At 46.8% G+C, this 26843-nt stretch overlaps 1 protein-coding gene across 1 annotated transcript in view; it reads right to left on the bottom strand.

The window, feature by feature from the left end:
- Positions 1–21420, bottom strand: part of KCNJ8 (potassium inwardly rectifying channel subfamily J member 8) — a 40069-nt gene extending 18649 nt beyond the window's left edge. The window contains exons 1-2 of the mRNA XM_086920464.1: positions 20930–21420; positions 18006–18443 (exon numbers count right to left, since the gene is read on the bottom strand). Coding sequence (XP_086776590.1) covers positions 18006–18361 — 356 coding nt within the window. The 5' untranslated portion in view covers positions 18362–18443; positions 20930–21420. The remainder of the gene's footprint in view (positions 1–18005; positions 18444–20929) is intronic.
- Between the last annotated feature and the right edge of the window lie 5423 nt (positions 21421–26843).

Genomic DNA, 26843 nt, shown 5'->3' with positions numbered 1-26843 from the left:
TTGTGAGGAGTGTTACCTGTTAGTTCCTACTTTCTGAGAAATGTCTTTTTCCGCTCTTTATGAGCCAAAGACATCAGTGCTCGAAATAGCTCTTCGGTATTAAGATTGTTTGGGAGTTCTGGCGTTCAGGCATTCTTTGGCAGAAACTCGCTGTCTGCTGAGACCTCTAAATCCCCTGGCAGCTTGGCATTGTTATAAGAAAGAACTGTGTGAATGATTCGTGGGGAAAGAGGTTAAAGACATGCTAGAGGGGTGGGGAAAGGAGAGGGAGACTGGGACGAAGGAGAGAGAGAGAAGGAGCGGGGTGGATAAAACAGAGAGACAAGGAGAGAGAACGTGAAATAAAGAGGGCGAGAGAAAGTTGGCGAACAGATGAGACATAGCAGGTCACCGTGGGATTCTATTTTCAAACCAATGGTGACATTATATCCTTAAAGACAGAAGGGTGTATTTACAAGCCCATTGAGCCACCGGTGCGTCACTTTTTTTGACGCAGCGGAGGAGCAAAGGGATTGCCCATATTTACAAGGCCAAGTAAAGTCACCATGTAAAAAGTAACATTTACTTCTTGTTTTTACCTCTTTCTATGCATGCTGTTTTCTTCAGCATGGACAGAAAGAGGAAAATGCCACTAATGATTGTTTTTTCCTGCACAAAAACAATCATCCCGCAGCGCAGGCACCCTTGCAAAATGACTCAAGGGTGCCTGCCCTGGCACATGGCAGCCAATTGTGCGCCAGTGCAGGGAAAAGCAGAGTGATGCATGTTGTTAATACAATGCCTCCCTGTGCTTTGAAAATGACACTGCACGGCGCACCCAAATAGCTTGGGCGCCGCGAGGCGTAATTTTCTTGCAGATGAGTCCCAGTGTATGTAAATCATTATGTAAAATGAATCACGAGTAACTAGGGACATATTTGAAAAGGACTCCGTTTGACAAGACTACTAGATATACTTTTGAGTCTGAACCTTGACATGAGCTGTGCCCTGGGTTTCTAGTTCAAGTGGCTGTGAAGACACAGGTGTTTTGGGGGCATAAACCCTTTCCAACTTTCCCTGAAGCAAGGAGCAACTGATGATCTGGCCGTCTGTGACTCGCTAAGGCGGGACTACGGGTGGCACATATTGGCACATATTGCCTCTATCTCTGGCGTTACAGATAGTGAGAGTAACCGGTAACTCCAGGGGAAGGGAAAATCTGGTCAATTATGATTTGGACCCACAGGGTCCACTGAGAAATGATGAATTGCTGAGCCAATGAGCAATTCTGGGTCTGATGCGTACCCAAGATAATTCCTCAATTCCCCTGGAGTTCCACACAAATATTTCAGCTGTATTCAGGAGCTGGTGTTTTCATATGAAAATGGAAAGCATGCTGGAATCAGTGTTTCCATGCCGATTACTACCTGTATTTTCATGAAATTTCACACAGAGTTATATCTGCTGCTTTCATCAGCTGAAATCTTCCTGTGAAAATATTGGGGGATATTCACAGGATAACTATCGCAAAATTAGCTTAATGCAACTTTCAACATCGCAGTCTATCGCGGGAAAATAACGCTGTGTTAGCGTGGTATTCTCAACACGGCGATACCATGCAAAAGACACACAATAACGCGTCAAATGTCCGTGATAAAGTCAACGCGATGCCGCAAAAATGCGAAACACGAACGCAAAAAAAGTTGCGATGAGGCCAATTACGATCTAAAAATCTGCGAAAACCTGCGACAGGCCTGCAATGCACACACATCAGGATGGAAAAATCACCATAAAAGTAGGAAAAAACAGACAAACAAATGAAAAACAACAGCGAAGGACAATGGATATTGCCCGAGCAAGTACGGAGGACAACCAGTACCCCACAAGCCCCCCGAGGACCAGCCTGGGACCTCGGGGTCTGGGAAGGCCAAGGAGAAGAAGAGTAGGAAGAAGCTGAAACTCGCCAACAACCGGAAGGCGGCAATGCAGACTGGAGGTGGGAGTCCCGCACCACAAGAGGAGCTGGACGAGATGGAGGAAATGGTGTCCACAGTCATCAGTGAGGAGACGGTGGCAGGAGTTGGGGGACCAGACACTGCTCAACATGACCGGGACAACAGTACCAGGGTGAGTAACGACCAGGGACTGGGGGGACAGGGGGAGATGGGCACACATGTACAATTGAGTAGAGCATATCTGTGGACAAACCATGCCCCAGCCCCCAACTCCCACCAAGAGACCAATGTAGCCAAGTATGCAACATCTCAGCACTGTACAAGCACAGAAGTCAAAGGCACACCGCATGAAAGGGATAAGGGGCAGCAAAATCAGAGCTGCAGGTGTGACTCCCCGAAACGCAGCACACACACACACATAACATGCAGAGCACTTCAACATAGACAACAATATGGTACAAATCGCAACACGTCCACAGCAGAACACCGGACACAATTGATGTCGCTTGTGTGTAGAAACTGGCCAATCACATTCGGCAGTGCAGTGAAATGTGAGTTGATAATGTACAAGTAGAAACACACATCCGTCATTTTGTCGAAATGTCCACTGTCCCGCATCAAATAGGCAGCTCCTTCCAAACAGCCACAATGTACACAGTGATGTAGCCTGTATAAAAACATGTACAATGCGACAACATACATGTGAACAAACTGTTAAACTGCATCTCCCCTTCACTTTGCAGAGGGAAATCCAACACCTCTTGTAGAGCAGCCCGAACCTCTCTTCTCTGATGACGAGGAGGACCACCAAAGCTACGATTCTGAAGCCCTCCAACAGCTCGAGGAGTGCCACCGCACCGCACCTCCAGGTGCAGGGCAGCCCAGCTGCCACGAGGTGACCCCACCCTCTACACAGACCACGCAGCAGGCAGCACCCACCACCACGGCTGCCTCCCAGGACCCTCACGAAGAACACATGGCCTTCCAACACCATGTGTTGCGGTGCCAGGAGAAGCTGGCTGAACAGGTGCGGGTGGGGTCGACCGCATGGCAGCCAAACTAGATGCCATACATGGGTGTCTAAGTATTATCAGGGACCACTCACAGTCCCTGACGGACACCCACAGTCCGCTTTATGCTCTCCAATGGACCATGGCTGACATTGCTGGAGCCCTGACTCAGAGACTAGAACAACTGTCCAGTCAGAGGGCTCTAGAGATGTCACACAGAAGTTGGGACACATGCGGAGGTTAATGGAGGCCATGGAGCGGGCCTAGGTGGAAAGAGTGGCTGCCACGGCTGCACACCAGTGAGAGGTAGCTGGGTTTCTCAATGACCTCAGGACCATCCTCATGGCATTGCTGCCACAAGACCTGGCGCTGATGCATGCTGCTGCTATCACTACATCCACCTCTCCCCCCCTGAATTGTCAGTGCCACACAGTGCAGCAGATATTCCTCCTCTGGCCACTAATGTGTCACTGCCACACAGTGATGGAGACAGAACACCACCACCCACACATGAGGCACATGAAACAGCAGTGGACAAAGATGCAGATGAAATTGCCTTTGTGATACGAAGGACGCAGTAGCATGCATCTCTGCCATAGGGCCTATTTCTGCTTGGTTCTGCCCTTTGCATCATCACCTTCAACTGTCCCCCGATACACTCTGCGACACTCACCCTGGACCTCGACATGGACTGCCATATACTATTTGATCGCCAATGACACAGCAATCAGACTGCTGACTGAACTCTTCCTCATCTTTGGACTTGTCTTTCCCTGAAGGACTCTGGCTGGCCCTCCACGGGCCACCATTGTAAAGTGGGGTTTGCATGGCCTTGTACTGCTCCAGCTACAACACTCCACTGAATATGCATTAAACATTCATAATCACACAGATGTGTCATGTCTATGATCTTTCAAGTGAGGAAGTATGGATGAATGTAGGGTCATAGATTCCCCCTTATGTCCATGTTGCTTATGACATTGGACTTGGGTCACAGGGTGACACATTGCCGATTGCGGTCCGGGTGGTGCTGACACAACAAGATACACACACATTAGTTACTTCCTTGTTTCAGCCCAGTACGGAACAACGGCCAGAGCCCCCAGGTCATTGTTCAAACCCTTACACTGGACTATCATACGCCGGGCCAGCCCACTCCACTTGCGCTTACAGGGGGTGACTCAACGCTACATGTTCCAGGTCTACCCTGTATTGTTCTGCAGATCACAGGTCTAGTTGTCAGCATTCCAAAGCCACTCCCTCAAGGCTGGTTTCCATCCACACCACACCCATCCAGTACACACGCGTCACAGGACATGTGACCCTGCCAATATAAAGGGCCTGGCGCACGTGCTCGAAGCCATTTCCACTCTCTATCTGGGTGTATCCGTGTAGTGTCAATGTAGGCATGAGGGCCTAGGGCCCTACAACATCACATTCTCCAGGGCCGGAAGTTGTCCGGACCACGGTACTCAATCATAGAGGGTCCCTGACTTGCGGGCATAGACTTGGTAGCACCGCATACACTGCGTCCGGCAAGGCACACTGCCACGGGACGGTGACTTTCGGTGCACTGAGGTCGGGCACCTTAAGTGCTGAGCGGGTGTGCAGCCTGCGATGATGCCCTGTCCTGGCGGTCCGGAGAGGTAACGACCGTTGTGAGCCCTACTAGACTGCAGTGTAGGCCTGAGCCAGCAGGCAGTGCGTGCCTACCGCCAAGTGGGGTTGCCTCGCGGGTCACAGAGTTAGTGGCACCTCAAGGGCTGAGTGGGTGTGCAGCCTGTGATGATACTGTGTGCCCTGGTATGTCCTCTGCCATAGCGAAATCAAGACCCAGAATCAAATGTGAGACCTGGAGGCCTGCAGAGTGGGGCTGCATGATGTGGAGGGAGCCATGTTCGCGGGCCCCGGGCTTGGGGTTTGCACTGGCACGGGGTGGGCCCTCTTTGTGACACACCGGTGGTGGAAGGTGAGCAGTGAGGCTTGGGTACGCTGGGGGGCATGCCCCGCTGGGTGGTGAGAGGGGCTGGGGTGCAGCTGCCTGGGTGCTCAGGGGCGGACAGGTGATGATGGCGTGTGCAATTGTATGTACTGTGCCATTCTTGTATTTGGACTCTGTTTCAGATGAGGGATCTATTTCAGATGAGGGACCTGGTGAACTGCAGTACATACTGGCACGTGGTTGGAGACACACCGGTGGCAACAGGTGAGCAGTGAGACCTGGGTGAGCGGTGTCGGCACTCTCCCTCCCTATCCCTCTCTTCTTTTCTCTGTGTCTCTCTCTCCCTCTCTTTCCGTCTTCCTCTGTCTCTCTCTCCCTCTCTTTCCATCTTCCTCTCTCTCTCTCTCTCTCGCTCTCTTTCCATTTTCCTCTCTCTCTCTCCCTCTCTTTCCGGCTTCCTCTCTCTCTCCCTCTCTTTCTGTCTTCCTCTCTCCCTCCCTCTCTTTCTGTCTTCCTATCTCTTCCACTCTCTTTCTGTCTTCCTCTCTCTCTCCCTCTCTTTCTCCCTCTCTGTATCTTTCTCTCTACTTTGCTCTCTCCCTGTCCTTTGATGAGCGTAGGACACGCATTCTTACCTGGATTTTTGTCTTGCAGGCTGTTACCTACAGATTGTCCCAAGGAGACCCGCCATGAGTCTTCACTAATGTTTTTTTTCATACATTTCTGTTTGGTAATTCAAAGGTGAATGTGTGATGCTCATTTTTGTGCCGACACATGCATGTTACCTATTGTGATTGTGCGACATCAGGCGAATGTCTTTGTACATGATTTCAGGAAGTTGATGTGATATGTCTTTGTCTGCGGGGGGCCTGGAGTTGGTGTCTTTGGGTGTTGTGGCCCTGTTGGGGCTCCCAGCTGCATGTACAGTGGCTCCATGGCATCTGTTGTTCTTCAGGTGTGGCTCTGGGCTGGGCTCCCTTTTCTGGTACAGGCTGTAATCCAGCTTTGGACCCGGTCAGACCAGGTGTTATTTTCCTGCTGCTAATGCACCTGATCACACGTTTTGGGATCTTATCACCGATCTGGCTGGTCATTGAGAATGTTGTGGAGTGGTATTGTCTCGGATTTTTGCACGGGAACACCTACTCTGCATCTCATTAGCAATAGTTGCCGGGGTCATCTGTGGCAATGTTTTTGAGGCTGCTATGGCTGGTAAACTGGTGATATGGGCTGTTATCACCAGCTTGTGAATGGGGCGATAGTTTTATCACCACTTTGGCTACGATAAAGTGCTGATAACTCGGCGATACATCCATGAGAATATGCCCCATACTTTTAGAATGCCAATGGATTACTGCAGTTAGCAAGTCCTTCTAAATGTATGGCCATTCGTAATTAGGGTCTAAAGTGGTGCCAGTCGAAGGTTACAGAAGGTTACAGCTCTGCTTTGTCTTCACTTCTTATGTGTGTCTTTAAAATGTTTTAATAAGTCTATTATGGTATATTTTTGTACACATTTCTCGCAGGATCATGTATCAACTTCCTCTCGGATCAAATAGAGTAAAAATTATTGTGATGTCATCTTTTGTAATCTAATCCAGAACCACCCCTGTGCTTCTGGTGAAATTACGCTGTTGAAAATTAGCAATATGTAGCCCTTCGACTTGCTGAAGCACAGAGCTTCTCATTCTCATATTTAAAGTTCAGAATATGGGGTTCTCCCTTGATTTGCTCTACACATTATTTTCTTGTTTCACTATAGGGTAAACTGGCATTTTAGTAAAAAAGAAAATACAACAATGCATACATTTCGAATGCAAAGAATTGCAATAAAGTTTGAGTTAAATATTTCTGTGAGTGGTTGAAGACTAAACATTTGGAGCCTGATTACGATGTGACTCAGAAAAGCCACTGACCACAGGTCAGAGGCTGTCCGAGTCACATTGTAGGCTTCACTACCAACCGTCTCATTACAATGCAGGAGGTTGAAAGTGAAACCGACGGGTCATTTTGGCTGGATAATGACGGGCTCAAGGAATCCGTCGGCCAGTCGGAGACTTCACCGTGATCCCTCTGGACGGTGTTTCCGCCGTCAGTATAGCAATATCAGTTTCTAACAGGCTTTTCATCCCGAACTTTCCGAAATGGGAAGCCTGTCGGAAAATGCCGTTGAGGGCCCCTAGCACGGTTCCCTTCTCCCGGTGGCTTCAGGTTGGGGGCCAAGGGAGCCCCTATGGTGCCTCCCTGTAAATCCCTGCACTGCGTGTCAGGCATGGTGAGGTACCTACCACATGGTGCAGGGATTTGTACAAACTACCACTTCTCTATGGGAGATTGTGCTACGGCAGATTTATGGCCATAGCACAAGCTCCCATGGGGAAGTGGGAGTATGTGACCGCACATATGCAGTTGCATCATAATTATGCGGCTGGGACCGCGGAGCGGATGTTGCTTGGTCCCAGATCCGTGATGATGCCTCTGTCCGACATCATAATCAGGCCCTTTGTGTCAGTGTAATACAAAAATGGTGAGATGAGGTCAAAATGGCTTCAACAACCAACCAACGCACACCATGACCGAACAACCACCCCCCACCACCACCCTCCACGCCTGGACCCCGATCAGCACCGAAGACACCATCCGCACGATGAACTCCATCCACTCCGGATCACCGACCGACCCCTGCCCTCACCACGTCTTCAACAAGGCTGACGCTGTCATCGCACCCCACCTGCGATACATCATCAACACATCCTTCGACAACACCATCTTCCCTGAGAGCTGGAAACACGCCGAACTCAGCGCTCTACTCAAGAAACCAACAGCGGACCCCACCGACCTCAAGAATTACCGCCCCATCTCGCTCCTCCCGTTTCCAGCCAAAGTCATCGAGAAGACCGTCAACAAGCAGATGGCCGCTTTCCTCGAGACGAACGGATCCCTCGACCCCTCACAGTCCGGCTTCCGAGCCAACCACAGCACCGAGACCGCCCTCATCGCCGCCACCGATGACATCCGAGCCCTGATGGACAACGGAGAAACAGCGGCCCTCATCCTCCTAGACCTCTCTGCGGCATTCGACACGGTCTGCCACCGCACCCTAGTACGGCGCCTCAGCAACGTCGGAATCCAGGACAAGGCGCTGGAATGGATCATCTCCTTCCTCGACGGAAGAACACAGAGAGTCCGCCTACCACCGTACAAGTCAGAGGCCACCGAAGTCATCTGCGGCGTCCCCCAAGGATCATCTCTGAGCCCCACCCTCTTCAACGTCTACATGAGCCCCCTCGCAGCCATCGTACGCAAACACAACCTCAGCATAATCTCCTACGCCGACGACACCCAGCTGATCCTCTCCCTGACCAACGACCCCGCCGCCGCCAGAGCCAACCTGCACGAAGGGATGAAAGAGGTAGCCGAGTGGATAACGACCAGCCGCCTGAAACTGAACTCGGACAAGACGGAGGTCCTCATCCTGGGCTCCTCTCCCTCCGCCTGGGACGACTCCTGGTGGCCTCCCGCCCTGGGCACCGCACCCAAACCGACAGACCATGCACGCAACCTGGGCTTCATCCTGGACTCCTCCCTCTCCATGACCAGGCAAGTCAACAACGTCTCCTCGGCATGCTTCAACATCCTACGCATGCTACGGAAGATCTTCTGGTGGATCCCCACCGAGACCAGGAAGACCGTCACCCAGGCCCTCGTCACCAGCCGACTGGACTACGGCAACGCCCTCTACGCCGGTACCACCGCCAAGCTCCAGAAGAGACTTCAGCGGATCCAGAACGCCTCAGCCAGACTCATCCTCGACATCCCACGAACCAGCCACATCTCCGGACATCTGAGAGACCTTCACTGGCTCCCCGTCAACAAAAGAATCACCTTCCGCCTCCTCACCCACGCACACAAAGCCCTACACGACCAAGGCCCGAGCTACCTCAACAGCCGAGTCAACTTCTACGCTCCCAAACGCCACCTCCGATCACCCAACCACGCCCTCGCCGCCGTCCCCCGCATCCGAAGAGCGACTACAGGAGGAAGGTCCTTCTCCTACCTGGCCGCCAAGACCTGGAACTCCCTCCCGACCGACCTGTGCCTGACCCAAGACCACCTCTCCTTCAGGAAGAAGCTGAAGACCTGGCTGTTCGAGCAGTAGCGGCTCCCCCGAACCCCCCCCCCCCCCCCCCCCAGCGCCTTGAGACCCTACGGGTATGTAGCGCGCTTTATAAGTGTCACTGATTGATTGATTGATTGAATGGCCCAGACAGCATTTCTAGAAGGCTATTTACAATGCTTGCAGCAGACAATTGGCCTTATCAGTCTTTGGAAACCTTTTTTACACAAGTCAGACCATATCTTAATTGCATGATGTCTAGAAGATCATCTAATTTACATTAGTTTGTGCTTAAGTAAACTCCACTTTATTAAGCAGGCCGTTCATAGCAAAACAAATTAGCACTGGGAAAGCCAACATGTTGCTTCTATGCTATTCGCTTTGTCAGTGTATTTTAGACATGTTGTGCTGCAATGCGACTACTGTGCAGCATAGCTGAAAGTTAGAAAAAAGAGCTAAGACATGGACAGCACTGGCCACATTGTAGCGTTTTTTTTTCAGGTAGAAGTGATGGGGCAAGCAATACAACGCACAAGGAATGGGGCAAGCAACACAATGCAGGAGGGAAACAGAGCTAGCAACTCAACATAGGAGGGGAGGAGCAAACAACACAATGCTGGAGGGTTGGGACAAGCAATGCAATGCAGGCGGGTTACAGGGCAAGCAACACGAGACAGGAAAGGAGCTGGGGATGGGGCAAGCATCACAACACAGGTAGTGGGTGGGCGGATGGGGAAAGCGACATATTGCGGGAGGAGGGGCAGGTCAACTTGCACAGTGGGAGGAGGGTATGTAGGGGAAAGCAACATGCCGGCGGCAGGGCCATGTTGGTCATGTTAGATCTCTCGGCGGCTTTTGACACCGTCCCCCACAAGACGCTTCTAACCAGGCTTTATGACATCGGCCTGAGGGGGACGGTGCTGAGGTGGTTTACTTCTTTCCTGGAAGGCCGCCGCCAGATGGTCTGGGTTTCCCAGAGCTCCGCCGAGATGCCGCCATTGGGAGTTGGGGTTCCACAGGGTTCTGTGTTGAGCCCCACATTATTTAACATCTTTATGTCCCCTCTGGCGGCCTTGGTAGAGGCGTATGGGGCCCAGATCGTCTCTTATGCCGACGACACGCAACTCCTCTTCACATGCGGGAAAGATCAAGAGTTTGTGGGAGAGAGAATCCGGGACTGCCTTGCGCTGGTCTTCGACTGGTTCCAGCGGAACGGTCTGAGGGCCAACTCGGGAAAGTCTGAGATTCTATTTTTTGGTTGCGTTGCCGATCCTGAGTGGCAGCATTGGTGGCCGTCCGACATGAGTCCTCCTGTACAGTCCTCAGTGGTGGCCAAAAACCTGGGCGTCAAGCTAGACAATCAGCTGTCGCTCCGCACTCACATCCTTGGCCTGGCCGGCACCTGCTACGGATTATTGAAAATGCTCCGCAAATTTTTGCCTTTGTTATCTGAGGAGCATAGGAGGATTACAGTGCAGGCTCTAGTCGGTTCGAGGCTAGATTATGCCAATGCTCTTTTTCTTGGCCTTCCCGATTATCTGGTCCAGCGCCTTCAGGTGGTGCAGAACTCTGCTGCCCGGGCGATCTTTGGTCTAGGGAGACGAGCTCGAGCGTCTGGGTTGCTCCAGTCGCTCCATTGGCTCCCCATTAGGAAGAGGATCCAGTTTAAATCCTTGACCCTGATGCACAAAGCTCTGCATGGTTCAGGAGCGGGATATCTGCAGAGGAGACTGACTTTTTATCGTCCAGCTCGTTCCCTCCGTTCGGAAGCTCTTTGCAGAGCAGTGGTTCCACGGGTGAGGAAGGCCCGTGCGGGAGGGCGGTCTTTTGGCTGCAGAGCCCCCCAGCTTTGGAATCAGCTTCCATTTTCTTTGCGGAGTACTGTTAATTTACTCCAGTTTAGGAGGGGCCTGAAGACCTGGCTTTTTAACTCTTAGTCTGTTTTTACTGCCCATCGTCTTTTCTGTTCCGTTCTGTTGCCTGTTTTTAGCTGTGTTGTGTTATTTCAATATGAGTTGAGGGTGGAAAGCGTCGGGACACTCCCTGTGAGTAGCTGCACGCTATATAAAAGCTCTATAACATAACATAACATAACATAACATAACATAACATAACAGTAGGAGGTCTGGAGTGGTTAATTAACACAATGGACAGAGGGAGGAGAGTAGGAGGACAAGCAACACAATGGACAGTGGAAGAATATCGGGAGGGAGCAAGGAACACAATGGACAGCGGGAAGATGGCAGGAGTGATCAATCAGCATGACAGGCAGTGGGAGGAATGTGGGTGGGAGCAAGCAACACAAAGGACAGTGGGACGAGGGCTGAAGGAGACAAGTAACATGAAGGACAAAGTAAACAGATGCACTTTTGGGGAGTGCTTCCAAAAGAAGAAAAAACGTTGCTCTGAAAGCAAAAGCAGTGGGTGGACACTGAGCAAGGAAACAGTGCTTTGGCCATGCTCCAGGGAGGACCAAACATAAAAATAGGAAGTCTAGCTGGCACACGCTGACCAAAGAAGAGCAAGTAAATGAGAGTGACGATATAGCAAACCAATGGTAAACAACGAGTGTACTCTAAGCACCCTGTAAGTAAGCAAAATGTCTTGCAAATGACAGTGCATGTGCTGTCTCAGGCTACACCTAAAAAATGGTAATATTTGTTTTCTCCTATTTTGTCTCTGTCTGACCCACATTTCATATATTTTGTAACTGAGGGCCCAATTCACAGAACTAACTTAAGACAAAATCCTAAACTTACTACCATTTTAGTATTCACATAAGGCACTTACTCATTTTGGTATTCACAGATGGCACTTACTCATCAATGAGTAAGTGCCTTCTGTAAATACCAAAATGAGTAAGTGCCTTCTGTGAATATCAAAATGAGTAAATGGCTGTAAGTTTTGGATTTTGTCTTAAGTTAGTTCTGTGAATCGGGCTCACTGTAATGACATCCTGAAGCTAGGCCATTCCTTAAGGTGCAAAAGGAAATAGGATAAACATTTTACTCTGACCCACATTGCTTATGCATTGCAATGTGCATAGAATATTGAACATATTCATTTTTGCTGTAATGTCTTAACAAGGCTAATGTTGCTACGCAATGCGATATACTATACTAGTGAGTTCCAGGCATACTAACCACACTAAAATATTATACCTTATCGAGGGCAATGTACTGAATGACTAAAACTTGTTTTACAGCCATTGATCAATGTATGTTTAACTGAAAGTTTAGCTTTCCCGCTCCTAAGGACGTCATGCAGAAGAGTGTGTTAATTGTTACACTCTATAAGGTATAAGTGGTTCAACTCTCAAACGTTTTAAACCTCTTAAGACAGCTTTGATTCCCCTTATGTTTAAATGGAGCTGTGGGGATAATAAAGGAACACTTAAGCAGAGGCAGGGAACAGGGTTGTGGAGTAGAAATTCTGTTGCCACACACCACAAGGCTTATATTTTCCTTTGGTAAAGGCATCTTGTGACAACGAAGACATCTCAATGGAGTGAATGGAAGGTATATCTGGTAACATCGAATTTGTGGTTCAGTCCCCAGTTACAGTATTACAGTGGAGGATGCCAACAAAACTTTTCTTTACTCCGTTGTTTTGTTCAGTCAGGTCTTTGCCACACACTCACAAAATAGAAGGAATAGAAGTCTGTTAGATCTGTCAGCCTAATGGTGGGGTCCCCCCATACTTTGTGCCTTCCTTTTCCTGTTTTTGCTTAATTTGTTTTTGTAGGCTTTAGGACTCTGTCCATTTTACCAATGCTAAAAAGCTTGCGCTCTCTCTTTTAAACATGGTAAAATTGGCTCACACTTATTTGGCACATTTAATTTACTTGTAACTCCCTATTAAAGTGGTAAAACCTTTACCCAGGGCCTGTAAGTTAAGTGCTACTAGTGGACCTGCAGAACTCATTGTGCCACCCACTAAAGAAGCCTTTTAACATATCTCCGGCCTGCCATTGCAGCCTGAATGGGCAGTTTAAACTGCCATTTCAACACAGCAAGATAAACCTTTTTGCCAGGCTTAACCCCTCCATTTTAATACATTTAAGTCACCCCTAGGGTAGGCCCTAAACATCCCATAGGGCAGGGTGCAGTATATTTATAAATCGGGCATATACTTTAATGTTTTAGATCTCCAGGTAGCAACAAACCTATATATTCGTTTTTCCCTATTTATTACAATTGATAAGTAGTAACATTCAGTTGGGAGCAGATAGGAATGTTGTGTAAGAATTGTAATTTAAAACCCTCTTTAATGGTAAAGTTGGATTTTTAAATCACAATTCTGAAAATGCCACTTTTAGAAAGTTTTGCAGTTATTTTACCAGCCATTTGGTTTCTGCAGCCTGATCCCTGGTCACATGACTAGGTTAGCTTGCAGTTGGTCTTAGCGTATTGCTCCCAGGCAGTAAGACAAAGGGAGAATAGGTGTGGGCCGGATGGGCCACCTCTGACTTGATGAAGGGAATAAGCTATCACCTACCACACTTGCACAGCTCTTCTCATTCTGCACTGAACACACATCAATCACCATGCATTTAGGTACTTTCCCCCTGCACTCTAACACTTATCAGTCTTCATTCATGCACCACCCATCCTAAACAAAACACACTCACACCATTCTCCGTGCACTCTTACACTGCTCCCACACCTCGTATTATTAATCCTGTGGATGAAACCTAATGCATTTACCAATGCCTGTTTTTACATAGGCCCTACATAGAAACAGACAAAATATTTATATGTGGGAGAACCCACCAGGAAAGAAGTCCAAGGCCTAATCACAAGTTTGGCGATCACCAAACCTGCAGTGGAGGTGTGGTAACAGTCAGGGAACACCGCACCAGCGACCCCTGTATTACCACTACTGTAGTCGGACCATCCTCAACCGACAGGGATCTGCGGTCTGAGGCTGCAATATGCTTGGTGGTACTGCTGCGACACCGACAAGCATATTACGAGTTTCCTTACCGCCAGCAGTCTCATGGTGGGGCTCACACCATGAAAATGGTGGTGGTGAGGAAACTGTTACCTCAGGGCCTTGGTGTACATGCAGGGGGGCATGTGGTGCCCCCCTGTGTGCATGCATTCCAGTTCCGGCACTCCATGGATTGCAAAGTCTGTGATGTGTAGGAACTTGCTTTGGTGCTCCTTCAGCACTGCAGTTCAAGAGCTCACATATGAGCCTTTGAAATTTACCACCGCTGGACTCCTCTCCTCCTGCCCGCCAGACCATGAAATGATTCATAATCAGGCGGGCGGGAATGGTCGACTTTGGTGGTGCGGGAGTGGGGCACTTGTGTGGTGGCCCGCTCCCACACCACCAAAGACAGAATCAGTACCTAATCAAACATCAATCGGTTATTGCTTAACTGTCTGTTTCAATGCATGTTGAAATTATATATTTGAAATAATTCATTTGTCTAATATCCAAACACCTGGTTGCCGCCAAGTGGTTTATCACACTTACTTTGAGAAATAATGAAGATTCTGATACTTGATTTTCCATCTCAAGAACAGCATTTTTCCAATTTTAAATTCCCAGACAACATTCTAACACCACACTCCTGGATTGTGTATTATTCTTGTAATGTGTTTTATGCTCATGCCTGATCACTTTGACCAAACTACTAACAAATATTAGAAAATCACCATTTGAAGCAAACGATGAACTGCAGTGAACATGTAATAACTTATATGACATAAATAAAAGGGACTTCTTCCTGAACCCTTTGGTACAACTCACACCATCATACGTCAAGGACACTAAACATCTCCTCAATGTAATCAAAGAAATCAACTACAACCCGACAACCCAAATCCTTGTCGGTTTAGACATTGAGAGCCTTTATACTAGCTTACCCCAGGACGCCACACTAGAAGTACTGGAGGAAGTCCTAATGGGTACTACTTGGAACCATCACATTCCTCGCAGCTTTGTAATGGAATGTGCCACCCTGGCATTAAAAGACAACTATTTTGAGTACGAGGGCAAGCTGTACTTACAGACTAATGGGACAAGCATGGGGAGCGTTTACGCCCCCAGCATAGCTGGTCTGTATGTAGCCCATTTTGAAAAAATACATATACAATCCTTGAACAATCCGTACACAAGTAACATCAAAATGTGGCGTCGATACATCGACGACATTCTGGTCATCTGGGAAGGAAATCAAGAATCCCTGGACCAATTCCTCACATGGATCAATACCTGTGACAACTACCTAAGATTCACCTGTATGAGCAGTACCTCGGAACTGGCTTTCCTGGATCTTAACATCAAGGCGGACATGGATGGCCTGACAACTACGACCCACCACAAACCCACATCTAAGAACTCACTTTTGAGGTTTGACAGCTTCCACCCCAGACCTCTACGGGAAAATCTCCCTTATGGACAGTTCTTACGATTAAGACGTAACTGCAGCCGGATCCAGGACTTCAAACAACAATCAGCCACTTTGATTCATAAATTGGAAGACAGGGGATACCCCACCAGGATCCTGAACACCACCTGTAAGAGGGCGCGCAACCAGAATAGAGAGGCACTCCTTGAGGTAACAACCAGGCCTCCTGAGGAACCAACTTTGACATGCGTCACTACTTACAATACTGTATCAAACCAGGTCTCCAATATAATCAATAGGAACTGGAAGATCATTAACTCAGGCAACCGAAATTGGGAAAAAACAAGATTCGCATATAAAAGGGCGAGGAATCTGAAAGACTCCCTAGTACACACCAGACCCAGACCAAGTAATGCCACTCCCGACAACACCGTCCTCAATGCTTGGGGCTTACCAAAAATTACGGGACACCAACCGTGCAATAATTGCAGTGTATGCCACCTTACATCCCCTTCTAAAACTCTGGTCCTAGAACCTGGCAAGGTATGGACACAACGCCAGTTTACCAACTGTAATTCATCCAACCTGGTGTACCTCATGACTTGCAGATGTGGCCTACGATATGTGGGCATGACCACCCGCAAAGTAAGGACAAGAATGACGGAACATCGCAGCACCATCCGATGTGGAAAAAACATAAGCAGACTTACAGACCACTTTCTGTCCCACAATCACACCCCAAATGATTTTTCTTGGACTGTGATTGAACAATTCCACATTACTGAAAATAATGAAAGATTTCTCCTCCAAAAAGAGCAACGCTGGATTTATCGTCTGTCCACCCACATTGATGGGTTAAATGATTCCATACCATGGAATTCACTTAACAATTAATGAATGACATCTCCTTCTCTTCTCTAAATCTGTGCATAGCCCATTCAGTTTCACACTGTTCAAACTGTATTTCAATCTCTTAATTTCCCATCTTTTGCAAGGATATTTGGCCTTGTTCTCACTATTTAACTCCTTCCCAGAGGAATAATGCCCATTATTTGGCCTTGTTTAACTCCTTCCCAGAGGAATAATGCCTATTACTGTAAACGCGACCGCTAACACTCCTTTCCACGCATGCGCGGCAGTCTCTTCCATCCGCGCATGCGCTGAGTCGCATAAAAATAGACCGCGCGCGCCGAGAAATGATCACTACTCTGGCACGCATGCGCTTAGCGCACGGCACGCATGCGCACAGCGCACATGACATGGCGCTTTCAGCGCGGCACCCCTCCCTCTATTTCTACTCCGACCCAGGTGCAGACAATTACGGAGGGTTTAAATAACATGCTCGGCCAGCCTGTCTTTCACAAACCGGGCGCCGCAGAAGGATTAGAGGTCCAAGGAGGAACCAGATCGACAGTTGCGTGAGTAAAGAGGCTGCGCACTACAGCAACAATGGGGGTAAGGTGTTGAGGTTTTTCCCTTACAGGTCGGATACCTTTCTAAAACCCATACTACCTTCCTTTAGGGTCTGTTTCTCTGCCAGGCGACCCAAGGAGGCTTTGAACAGATAAATACTGTGTGAGGATAACAATTATAATTTTCTTTCACTCACCTGAACATCACACTGGCATTTTCGTTTTCTAGCCCACCACTACAACCGGCGTCTAGATAACGATCACATGAGTCTTGCCACCGACAAGACCACACTTTAGCCATACATAGTTCGCTCACTCACCTTATAAGACGGTGGAATGACGACTGTTTCTGCAATAATATGCTAATATGACTCTTCCCTGTACGTCTGTATGTCTCCCTTTTATGTTATATGTAGCAAAGCGAGAGGGAACCCCCTTCTCTCCCATATAGCACCTTATCGCGTGCTACACATAAAACCTTAAAACACTCACTGTAAATTAGTTTTAATAACCCCACACATACTCACTTGGTCCTGAGGAAAGCCTGTTTCAAATTAAGAAAGGCCAGGCTGAAACATGTAGACCACACAGGACACTGGAGGTCATAATCCATACTCCAACGTGTCTACTTGCCTTTTAACGTACCAACAGATACCCAGTTTTATTAAAATATTTTCTACCCTCGGGTGCTGGGATTTCTGTATGGTTTTTTAAGTTTCACCTTCACACTCACCACATTGCACACTCAGCAATTATACCAGCTCCGCAGTAATCTGGCGTCGAAGCACACCCGGGGCACGCTAGGTGCCACTGTGGTGGGCCCGATGATGAAGCATGCCACCAACTAGGTTGGTGGGTGAGGGCTTTTTAAAGAAACCCACTGGTTTCCCGTGACATACGTACTCCACTGAGTCTATCCTGCATAAACCTAGCTAGTCTTTCTTGATTTTTTGACATAAATAAAAGGGAACCACATCAATGCTGTGCATGATGCTGAACATTTCTTAGATTGAATAAAATGGTTAAATGAAAAAGATAAGTTTATTGAAGGGTTGCATTTAATGAGCTAATGTGTTAGTTTACTCTTTCCAAACATGCTTCAGATAATCAAAATGACGTATATATCGAAGTGCACCATGTCATTCAATGTAAAGCTCTGAAACAAACAATTTGAAACTGCTGTTATGATCTTGGACTAGATATTTAAAGCAGTCTCCAAAATAATTTACCTTACGCTTGTAACACATGGCTCCAGAATCCCTGTATTCCGCCCAATCATATCTAAGTCTCCATGGGCGAAGGCCACCAGCCACCACATCATTGCGAAGAGAAGCCAGCTGCACAGGAAGGACATAGTAAAGATGACCAGCGTGTGGCGCCATTTTAGGTCCACAAGGGTTGTGAAGACATCTTGAAGAAACCGCCCCTGCTCCCGGATGTTCTTGTGCGCCACATTGCACGCGCCATTCTTTTTAATGAAGCGGGCTTTGTTGGGTCGGTCATGGACGCGAGGCTTTCGTAGGTTCTCTGCGGCAATTCGAGCGAGCACATACTCATCTGGGATGATGCTCTTCCGGGCAAGCATCCTCCTCCTGCCACCATAATCTGGGGGCAGTCCTGGGAATGCGGATTAAATGAGCGTCTTTCTGCCTTGGCTCCTCTCCACTCTGAAATCAGATTTCATTTTTTTCGTGAGAAAAAAAAATAGTGACATTTGGTTAAATAAGAATACATAGTTCAAGCTTGTTATATTTTGCAGCACATAAATATATGACTCAACACAATCCGTTAACCGTCCCTATCCAATGCACATATTCGTGCCGGACAGAGCCATCAGGTGCACCAGAGACAGTATAATACCAATGTTCAAATGTTAGCACTTCTTCGAGCTTTTTTTGTATAACCCTTTAAATATTTTCAGTATGGATCGTTAGCATTTGGCAACCAGGCTCTACCGGTTCAGCTGTCACCTTTCTTCTATTCTAACATTTGTCTATTGCTGTCCCAAACCAGGGGCAGATTTACAAGCCCCTTGCGCCACTTTTGAGTCACTTTTCCTATGCTAAAATTACGCAAAAGTAGCGCACCAGGATTGTAAATCTGCCTCTTAGTGCTCTAGGTATCCCTTAAATTGCCCCTTAGTGGGCGTGACTCCTAATTACCAGACCACTACTAGTGTTGCAATTGTCTGGGACGTTAACTTCCAGCCCTGTCAGAGAGGCCAAGAAATGAATGAGCATCAAGTGATTCTGCCACAGTGGAAAAGGTCGTGAAGTTTCCAGAGCTCTCTTTTCTCCACTGTTCATGGGCAACAGTGTCCAGGCACGTGTTTAGACACAGTAAACTGGACTTCACCTATTGCACAATATGACTTGCTCAACTCTGAGAATGCTGGGTGAGTCACCCTGCCTTATCTGCGATTGAGAGGAGCAGTATTTGGACAGTTCTCTTTGTTGTTTGAAAAGTTATACAATGAGACAACATTTCTATGTTTCACAGATTATTGGAGGATTTGGACAAACATTGAGCACATGGATACTTCTCCTCAATCAGGGGTCGGGCCCTTTGTATGGAACAATCCTGTATCATTCCTGATGGTTAGGCTAAGTGACTTGTGGCATCACTTAGGAGTCCCGCCATCCACTGCACCACTGAATAGACAAAACCCTGACTGGGCGACCATAGTGGATTCACCACTGCGAACTTGCTTAGAGCTGGCAAGCCTTTGGGTAGCAAAATACCGATCTAAATGACTAAACATACACGTTAAATTAAAAATACTAAGTAACTGTTTTAAAGGGCCCAATTTGAATTTCAGAATCTTGTAAATGTTAACAATGTGTTAAAAAAAACTGTGTAACCCCTCCCATTGTATGTTAACGAAGGAACATTGTAGTTATCTGTTTGATTCACAGAAAGGTGGCTTTTTAATATATTTATTTTATCTTCAGCATGCACTTCTTATCAATATGTTTTGCATTTTTCAGAGAGATCATTCTTTTCTGTCAAAGGTGGGTTAATTTTATTAGACTTCACGGTTGACCCTAAAACAGGTAATCTCACATTAGTCATTCTGGTATGTGCTGTGAAGTGGTGGTGGTCAGCTGCTTATTTCAACTATGTCTCTGGTATTTTGGTAATAGCAGTTCACATTTAACTATTAGCAAAAAAACGATATATGTAGCACAGTAAAACATGAATTATGGAAAATCACACACGTTCTTATACTATGTTTTGGTGCTGTTGTTACACAAAATAAAGTGGTATAAAACCCATATTTCACAGAGAACTGTGTAATGTGGGAAATCTTTTACAGTTTCTTGTGAATTACGGATTACATCATCATAATGACGTCCCCCAATCTTTCTGCAAAGCTTTAACATTGTCAGGGCTGGCAGGAATACGTCGAATGAAGGAACAAATTATGCAGAAAGGATATCTAAATTATGCAGCAAAATGAAAATTATTGCAGCACATTCACTGTCAGTATCATTTTTTGACCATTTAAGATAGGAAAAACACTTTTGGTAAAGACTGTTGATTTTTCAAATTGGGTGACAGATGTAGTATATCTATAATTATGTAGTAAGCGCTGCATCCAGGGATTCACTAAATTCCACTGAAGCTCACCGTCCGTTGCCCGTTGTTTTATTAACTTCTGCAAAAATAGTAAACAAATCCTACACATTCTAATTCCAATCAGGGCATTGTTAAGTTAACTTTAAAGACAACAGTGTGTTAAAGCTAATTGTGCTAAAATCAGGCTTGTATATAAATATATGTATGTAGTATATTGTGAAATTCATTTGTCAACTTGGAAGAAACAGCCTATCTTAAATGAGAATCTTTTTGAAATCACATTACAAATCAAACCATATTTTATCTCCAAGCCGAAAATGATGGAACACTGCACATTGAGAACATTCGCATGTTATGTTATTCCGGCAGACCCTTAAAACACCTGCACGAGGACAACAGCGGGACACTCAGACATGATGGCTACTTCTTACAAGGAAGCATTGCCAGAAACTCTCAGAAACACAGGCGTTTCGAAAACGCGGGAACGTATCAGAGGTTACCATTCAAACAGCATGCCTGCCTTTCACACACAGGGAGTCGGGTTTTCTTAAGTAGCAACAAAGTCAAAACTTACTGGGCAAGCCGAACCAGTGTCCGCTTGAGGTACCCTCCAGATACCGGATTCTAGTAAAGGAAACCCAATTTAATGAGCATGTCCTGGAAAATAAAATACCAGATTGCTTTTCCGTTTTTTTATGGAAATCATAAAATCTTGCGAATATATCCTTCAGTCTTCCACATGGCACTTGTAAATAATTCACTCTTTTACTCGCTAGTGTCCAGGAGCGGGGCGGTGCTGCCGAAAGCTCACAGATGGGTCATTTCTGCTCTTGCTTGGAGGAGAGGAGCTGCGCTCTCTACTCGGGTCCTGCACTGCTGTTTTGGGACGTGCTGCTTTCCAGGCGGGGGCTTCCACGGTGCCAAGTGCAAGTATCGTGCTGGGATGGTTCACACGTTCATGCTTGCAGTGTGGGAAATATCATGAGTCGCCTTTTTCTTGAGCCTCAAAACGGTGACGTAAGAGGGAGGATTTTTCCCGTTTTTTATCTCTGATGCATAAATCTGTAATGATGGATGTCCCAGAGAGAGACGGACTGTGCTCGGACAACACAGTACAAACGAGGAGAAAAAAACACAGCGTTGCATTCACGTAACTGTCTCACGCTATTATCTGTGTATGCATCACAGTGCACGGGTTCGCAATTTTGGACATTTCGTTCTGACACGAGTAATCATATGATCATACAAAGAAAAGTTTTAAGCAGTGTGCGTCATCTCTACGTCTCTCAAGTTTACATTCTGCGTTTACATGCGGTGTGTGCGATTACATAATGAAAACTGCCTATCAGGTCTCTGACCGGATAAGCACAAAAAAACTGCGTAGATGCCAGTCCATTTTCGGAAAGTATGTTTTGATTAATGCCTCATTTTATTTATTACTTATGTCTGAGCTAAACTCAACATAGTGAGGTCGCTGGAAACTCGCTTGGCGGCGGATATTTATGGCGCGCTCACTTCAGCTGGCCCTGGGTTCTTTAAGACGCCGCCTGGTTCAAGATAAAGCTCAAATACACTCTCGACTGTTTGTTTTTCCTGTACCCTGGAACTCGACGCTGCCCCCGAGAGTCACAGGGTGTCCGCCCACCGTATTCGGGGCGAGAATGTGAGGATACGGGTCTCCAGAGCAGTCGTTTACTGTCTCTGTGCGGGTGCAGTCGACTTTAAGCCGAAGGTGCCTTTTAAGGGAAGACTCGCCTTCACGTCCGTGCCAGCGCAGACCTGATTATAGCATCATGTTCAAAGGAAGAAAAGCAGCTCAGGGCAGCCTGGCAGGGAGCGGTAGGTGCGTTTCCGTGAAGAGCTGGGCCACTCTTTGAAAAGGGCAGTTCAAGGGTCAGCGTAGACGTTTACAGAGACCCTTGACAGTTTGCAGAGCCGCATCTTGTGCACGTGCGTCTGCCCGGTTTAAAATCTCCAGATAACCAACGGCAGGGCTGTTGAATAACTTTTTTATAAAGCTCTTCACATTACACATGTGCACTTTGTATGCACTGTAAGTAACAGATTTTTATAAATACATAATTCAACTGAACTACATTTGCTGACCTCGGAAATATGTAATAGTAAGTTCGGCGTGTTGGGATTCACCTGAGCTTCATTCCGTCCTTGCAAACAGACAGCTGACGTGCCACACCGCACCTCGAGGCCCTTTCACTTGAATTATTCACATTTGAAAACATCCATCTGCTAACCCTCTACACTAACAACACAGAAAAAATAATGTAAGAAATGGAGATGCAACTATCAAATGTTTAATATATATAGGGTAAACCCATGTTTTATTTTCTCTTTACATGTAGTATATAAATTCGAGGTGCAAAGAAAGACAGAAGTTTGTGGGGATAGTAGTTCACATCTTTCATCGATTAATTAACCAGCTTCAAGTACAGGTGAACAACTGACCAGGCAGCCTTGTGCAGGGCCTGACTGGCCGTAGCGGGCACCTAGCGTTTTCCGGGTGGGCCGGAAGGGAGGACGGTTTGGACTCCTGGGGACCGATTTTGTTACAGGGGTTCGGTTTTACAGCTGCTGTAGTGTAGTTCCTATATCCCTAATAGGCTCTGTGCATTGGAATAATATACACTATAGTTTTGACATAGGAGTGAGGTCAGTATGTCTCTATCGAGTACATTAAACTTAATTACTTGTGTGTGTCAGCTAACTCAGAGGTCACTAGAAACTTCTTGAATAAACAAGAAGGGATTCGTTTTTGACAACCGCATAAACATGACAACTTTGTTTCCCTTAGAATCGGAACAGTCTCAGAATCGTGGAAACAATAGATAACAGTTTCACTCAGTCAATCATGCATGCTTCATTTTTACAGAGATTGCACAGAAATAGAGAGACAGGCGTTTCAATAAAAAGTGTTTATTGAACAGAACTGCTACAATCGTAAGACAGAATGTGACGTATAATACATACAGCGTTAGCAGTAAGATAAAATAATACTGCACTAGTATGACTTGTAGCTATGACATATATTCAGAAAAATACATACATAAATAACACAGGATAAAATACTCAGCTGGTGCTTCTAAAATAATCCTACCCCAGTGTACCTAACCAAAGTGTAGTGCCGCTGCGTGAAGCTTTATTGCCGGCGCTTTTCCTTGCCTGTCCTGCTTGCATTAAGGAACCTGTGCGTCTCGTGGACTGAGGGCATACTTCTGGGGGTTGAAAACGGGAAGAAAAGCTAACCTGTTCCCTGCCACCCTCTGTGTACCTGGAAGAACACGGACTACCACTCCCAGCAGCCCAGCGCTAATCAGTGAGCCAGGAGCACCTGTGGCCAGTTAGCCTCGCAGTACATCACAACTTGCCGCACCCGTTGGCGCGGGTGCCGCTGCGTGAAGCTTTCTTGCCGGCGCTTTTCCTTGCCTGTCCTGCCTGCATTAAGGAACCTGTGCTGCTCGTGGACTGAGGGCGTACTTCTGGGGGTTGAAAACGGGAAGAAAAGCTAACCTGTTCCCTGTCACCCTCTGTGTACCTGGAAGAACACGGACTACCACTCCCAGCAGCCCAGCGCTAATCGGTGAGCCAGGAGCACCTGTGGCCAGTTAGCCCCTCCTCCTCCTAATAATAAACTCCCAACACTGTCCGCGACGCGGGACGCGCGCGGGCAGCGCCGGGAGGAGCCCGGGAAAAGGGCGGGCCCTCTGAGGCCCTCAGAGGTCGAGGAATTCGGGCTGGACGCACCCCCCTAACACTGACATTGTGAACTATCATTAGGTACGTCATCATTGCTACAAACTGACTGAGTTGTGTATTTGGTTTCTTTGCCGGGTTGCTATAGACTCCATTCAACATCCACCATCTGAGGGAATTTTCGCTGCATATGAGAACTTATAAACATCGCTCCCTTCCAAGCGAACTCTACTGCATGGCTTATTGCATCTCCTCATTATTTTTATTGAAGCTGAATGCTACTATCGAGTGAGCTATACTTACTGTATTGCACTTGTAGCGCCTAGTTTTGCTTTGGGCCGTTTTTCTATTATTGCATTTGCTAACTGTAGTTGTATTACGAGGTATTTATCTATTACCATCTTTATTCAGCAGGGGGAGAGTGTGAGGGATTAAGATTATTACAACATCTCTGCATGGAAATTGAGCTGTATAGTAGAAGTGCGCTGGGTGTGGATTGACTCAATCCTGCCTCTTCGCACCTTATTTCCTGCATTTTCACCCCGTGTATTTTGTGCAAAGCTAGGCTGTGATAAAACATATACTCTTATCTAACATTATGTCTACCAGAGGTAGTAGAAGTAAAACGGCAGCGGGTGGGGCCCCAATAATAGGCCCAATAGATAACTTCATAATAAGGGCCAATGATGCCATAGACCAGGGTATTCTACTCTTGGAGCGCAGGATTTCACAAGACCTAGCCCTAGTAAAACGATCATCCCTTGGACTTATTGCATCAGCCAGAACTCCAGTTCAGACTAGAAACATCAACACTGGTCTTATAATTGACGCCCACGCTGAAATTTACAGCATACCGAATGAGGTCAACTTATCAGCATCTAATCCCTTGATAGATTCGGATTCAGATCCTAGTATGGATTTAGAAAGAACACCAGAACTGCTCATCAATCACACACCAGATGAGGTAGTTGAAGCTAGCACAAGGCAATTAAGGGGCAGGCGGGAGGGTGTTATATGGGAACACAAAACACACACAAGACAGTTGAGCATGCCTAAGGTAATAAAGCATAGCTTGCCTAAGCGAAAGCATAGGAAGGATACTAATCCAAACCAAAATGTAGACGAAACAAATGCACCTATAGACATAGAAAGTGAGGAGTCACAGGGGATCCAGATGGCTAAAGGGGATAATCTTGAAGCTAATGACCAACTTCTGGAAAGAATGGACAAACTACTTAGCATCTATTTGTCCCAGATAGAATCTAGACATACACGTATTGAAAAGCAATTAGCTGAATTGAGTTCTTCCATTAAAAATATCGCCAGTCAGGGGCCTCCAATGACTGTGGGACCCAAACCGAGTTCCTCTAAATCTACATGCACTAAAGCTAAGAATCCCACTGCCCCAATCCTAACCACAAAGCCCAAAACTCCACAAGTGCCAGGCAAAGGAATAGCTGACAATCAACCATTAACAAAAACTACCGCAAATCATAATACGACCAAGGACGCCACACAGGAAGGCAAGGTGCAAAATGTTGATAAAAGCAAGGAGACCCGAATTAGACCAACTAATAACAAGGCTCAGAATGCTTTAGGGGCTCAGCCCGACCAAAATATGGCAATCAATAGGAGACAGATACCCCCCCCCCCGCATCAGCCTACCGCCTGAATGCGGGGCGTATGTGCTGGTCCTAGGTAATGTAACCAAATTAAAGAGGGATCAAGAAGAAAACTCTACATCCCATAAGAACAGGACCCTTCACTGGTTAGTTGCAAACTGTAACTTTCCAATGGTAGGGGCAAGGGAGATTATTCACACCCAAAGAGTAGGATGGGCAGGCCCACTGAGGAAAAAGTTTGAGGGGGACTGCATAATAATAAATTTCAAGTCCCCCCAATGGGCCCAAAAAACTTTGGCTAGTGCCCCACCACCCTCACCTTGGGAATTCAGTACTACTTTGCTCCCCCTGGGTTATTTTTATAGACACCTGATTTCCCCCAATGCTAATATGATGAATAACTCTGTTGTGGGTTATCAGGACCCTAATTTGGGTACTGGGATTAAGTTTCCATTCTTTCACCAGGACCAAAGGCTTACTTACCCGAAGGGACCTGCGCAGTGTTATCAGGCCCCATCCCTACCAAATCCGTTGCACTACCCATACCCCGCATAATGAAACAGTAAGACCATATGGAGAGGTTACATCCAATGATTAACCAAAATAGGTATTTGCCTCAGAATGAGGTAAGGTCCATATATAACATCCCAACCTATAATCGGTTTGAACAAGCCTTCTCAAGCCTAGACGAGCAGGATTGACTGGGCAACAGGGAAGGCATCATCAATGGATGTGAAGATATAAGTAATGACAACAAGGAATATCCAGTACCAGTAGAAGCAAGTATAACTCAGGGAACATTAGTTGGTGATAGCGAAGGCAATAGTGGTCGCCCAGTGTTAAGCAATATTACTGAGGAATATCTACCATCATTACAAGCCAATGCTACACAGGGAAAAGCAATGCTCGATTGTACTGTCACACTTATGGCCATACATGTCCATATAATTCCCATATCACCTAAAACTAATATGAACATAGTCACGAGTACAAGGAACAAGCTAACCAGTCACTCCACCAGCTGTGACTTGTCAATCCTTAGTTGGAATGTGGCAGGGTTCAAGGCTCTCTGACCCCCAATGGGCCAAGACATTGGATGGTATAGACATTATAATGTTTCAAGAGACCTGGGCTGTTGGGAATTCTCATATAGAGGGC

The sequence above is a fragment of the Lissotriton vulgaris genome, chromosome 1_1, assembly GCF_964263255.1.
Source record: "Lissotriton vulgaris chromosome 1_1, aLisVul1.2, whole genome shotgun sequence".
NCBI lineage: Eukaryota > Metazoa > Chordata > Amphibia > Caudata > Salamandridae > Lissotriton > Lissotriton vulgaris.
The sequence above is the reverse complement of the archived record's forward strand: the minus strand, read 5'-3'. Positions and strand labels throughout refer to the sequence as shown.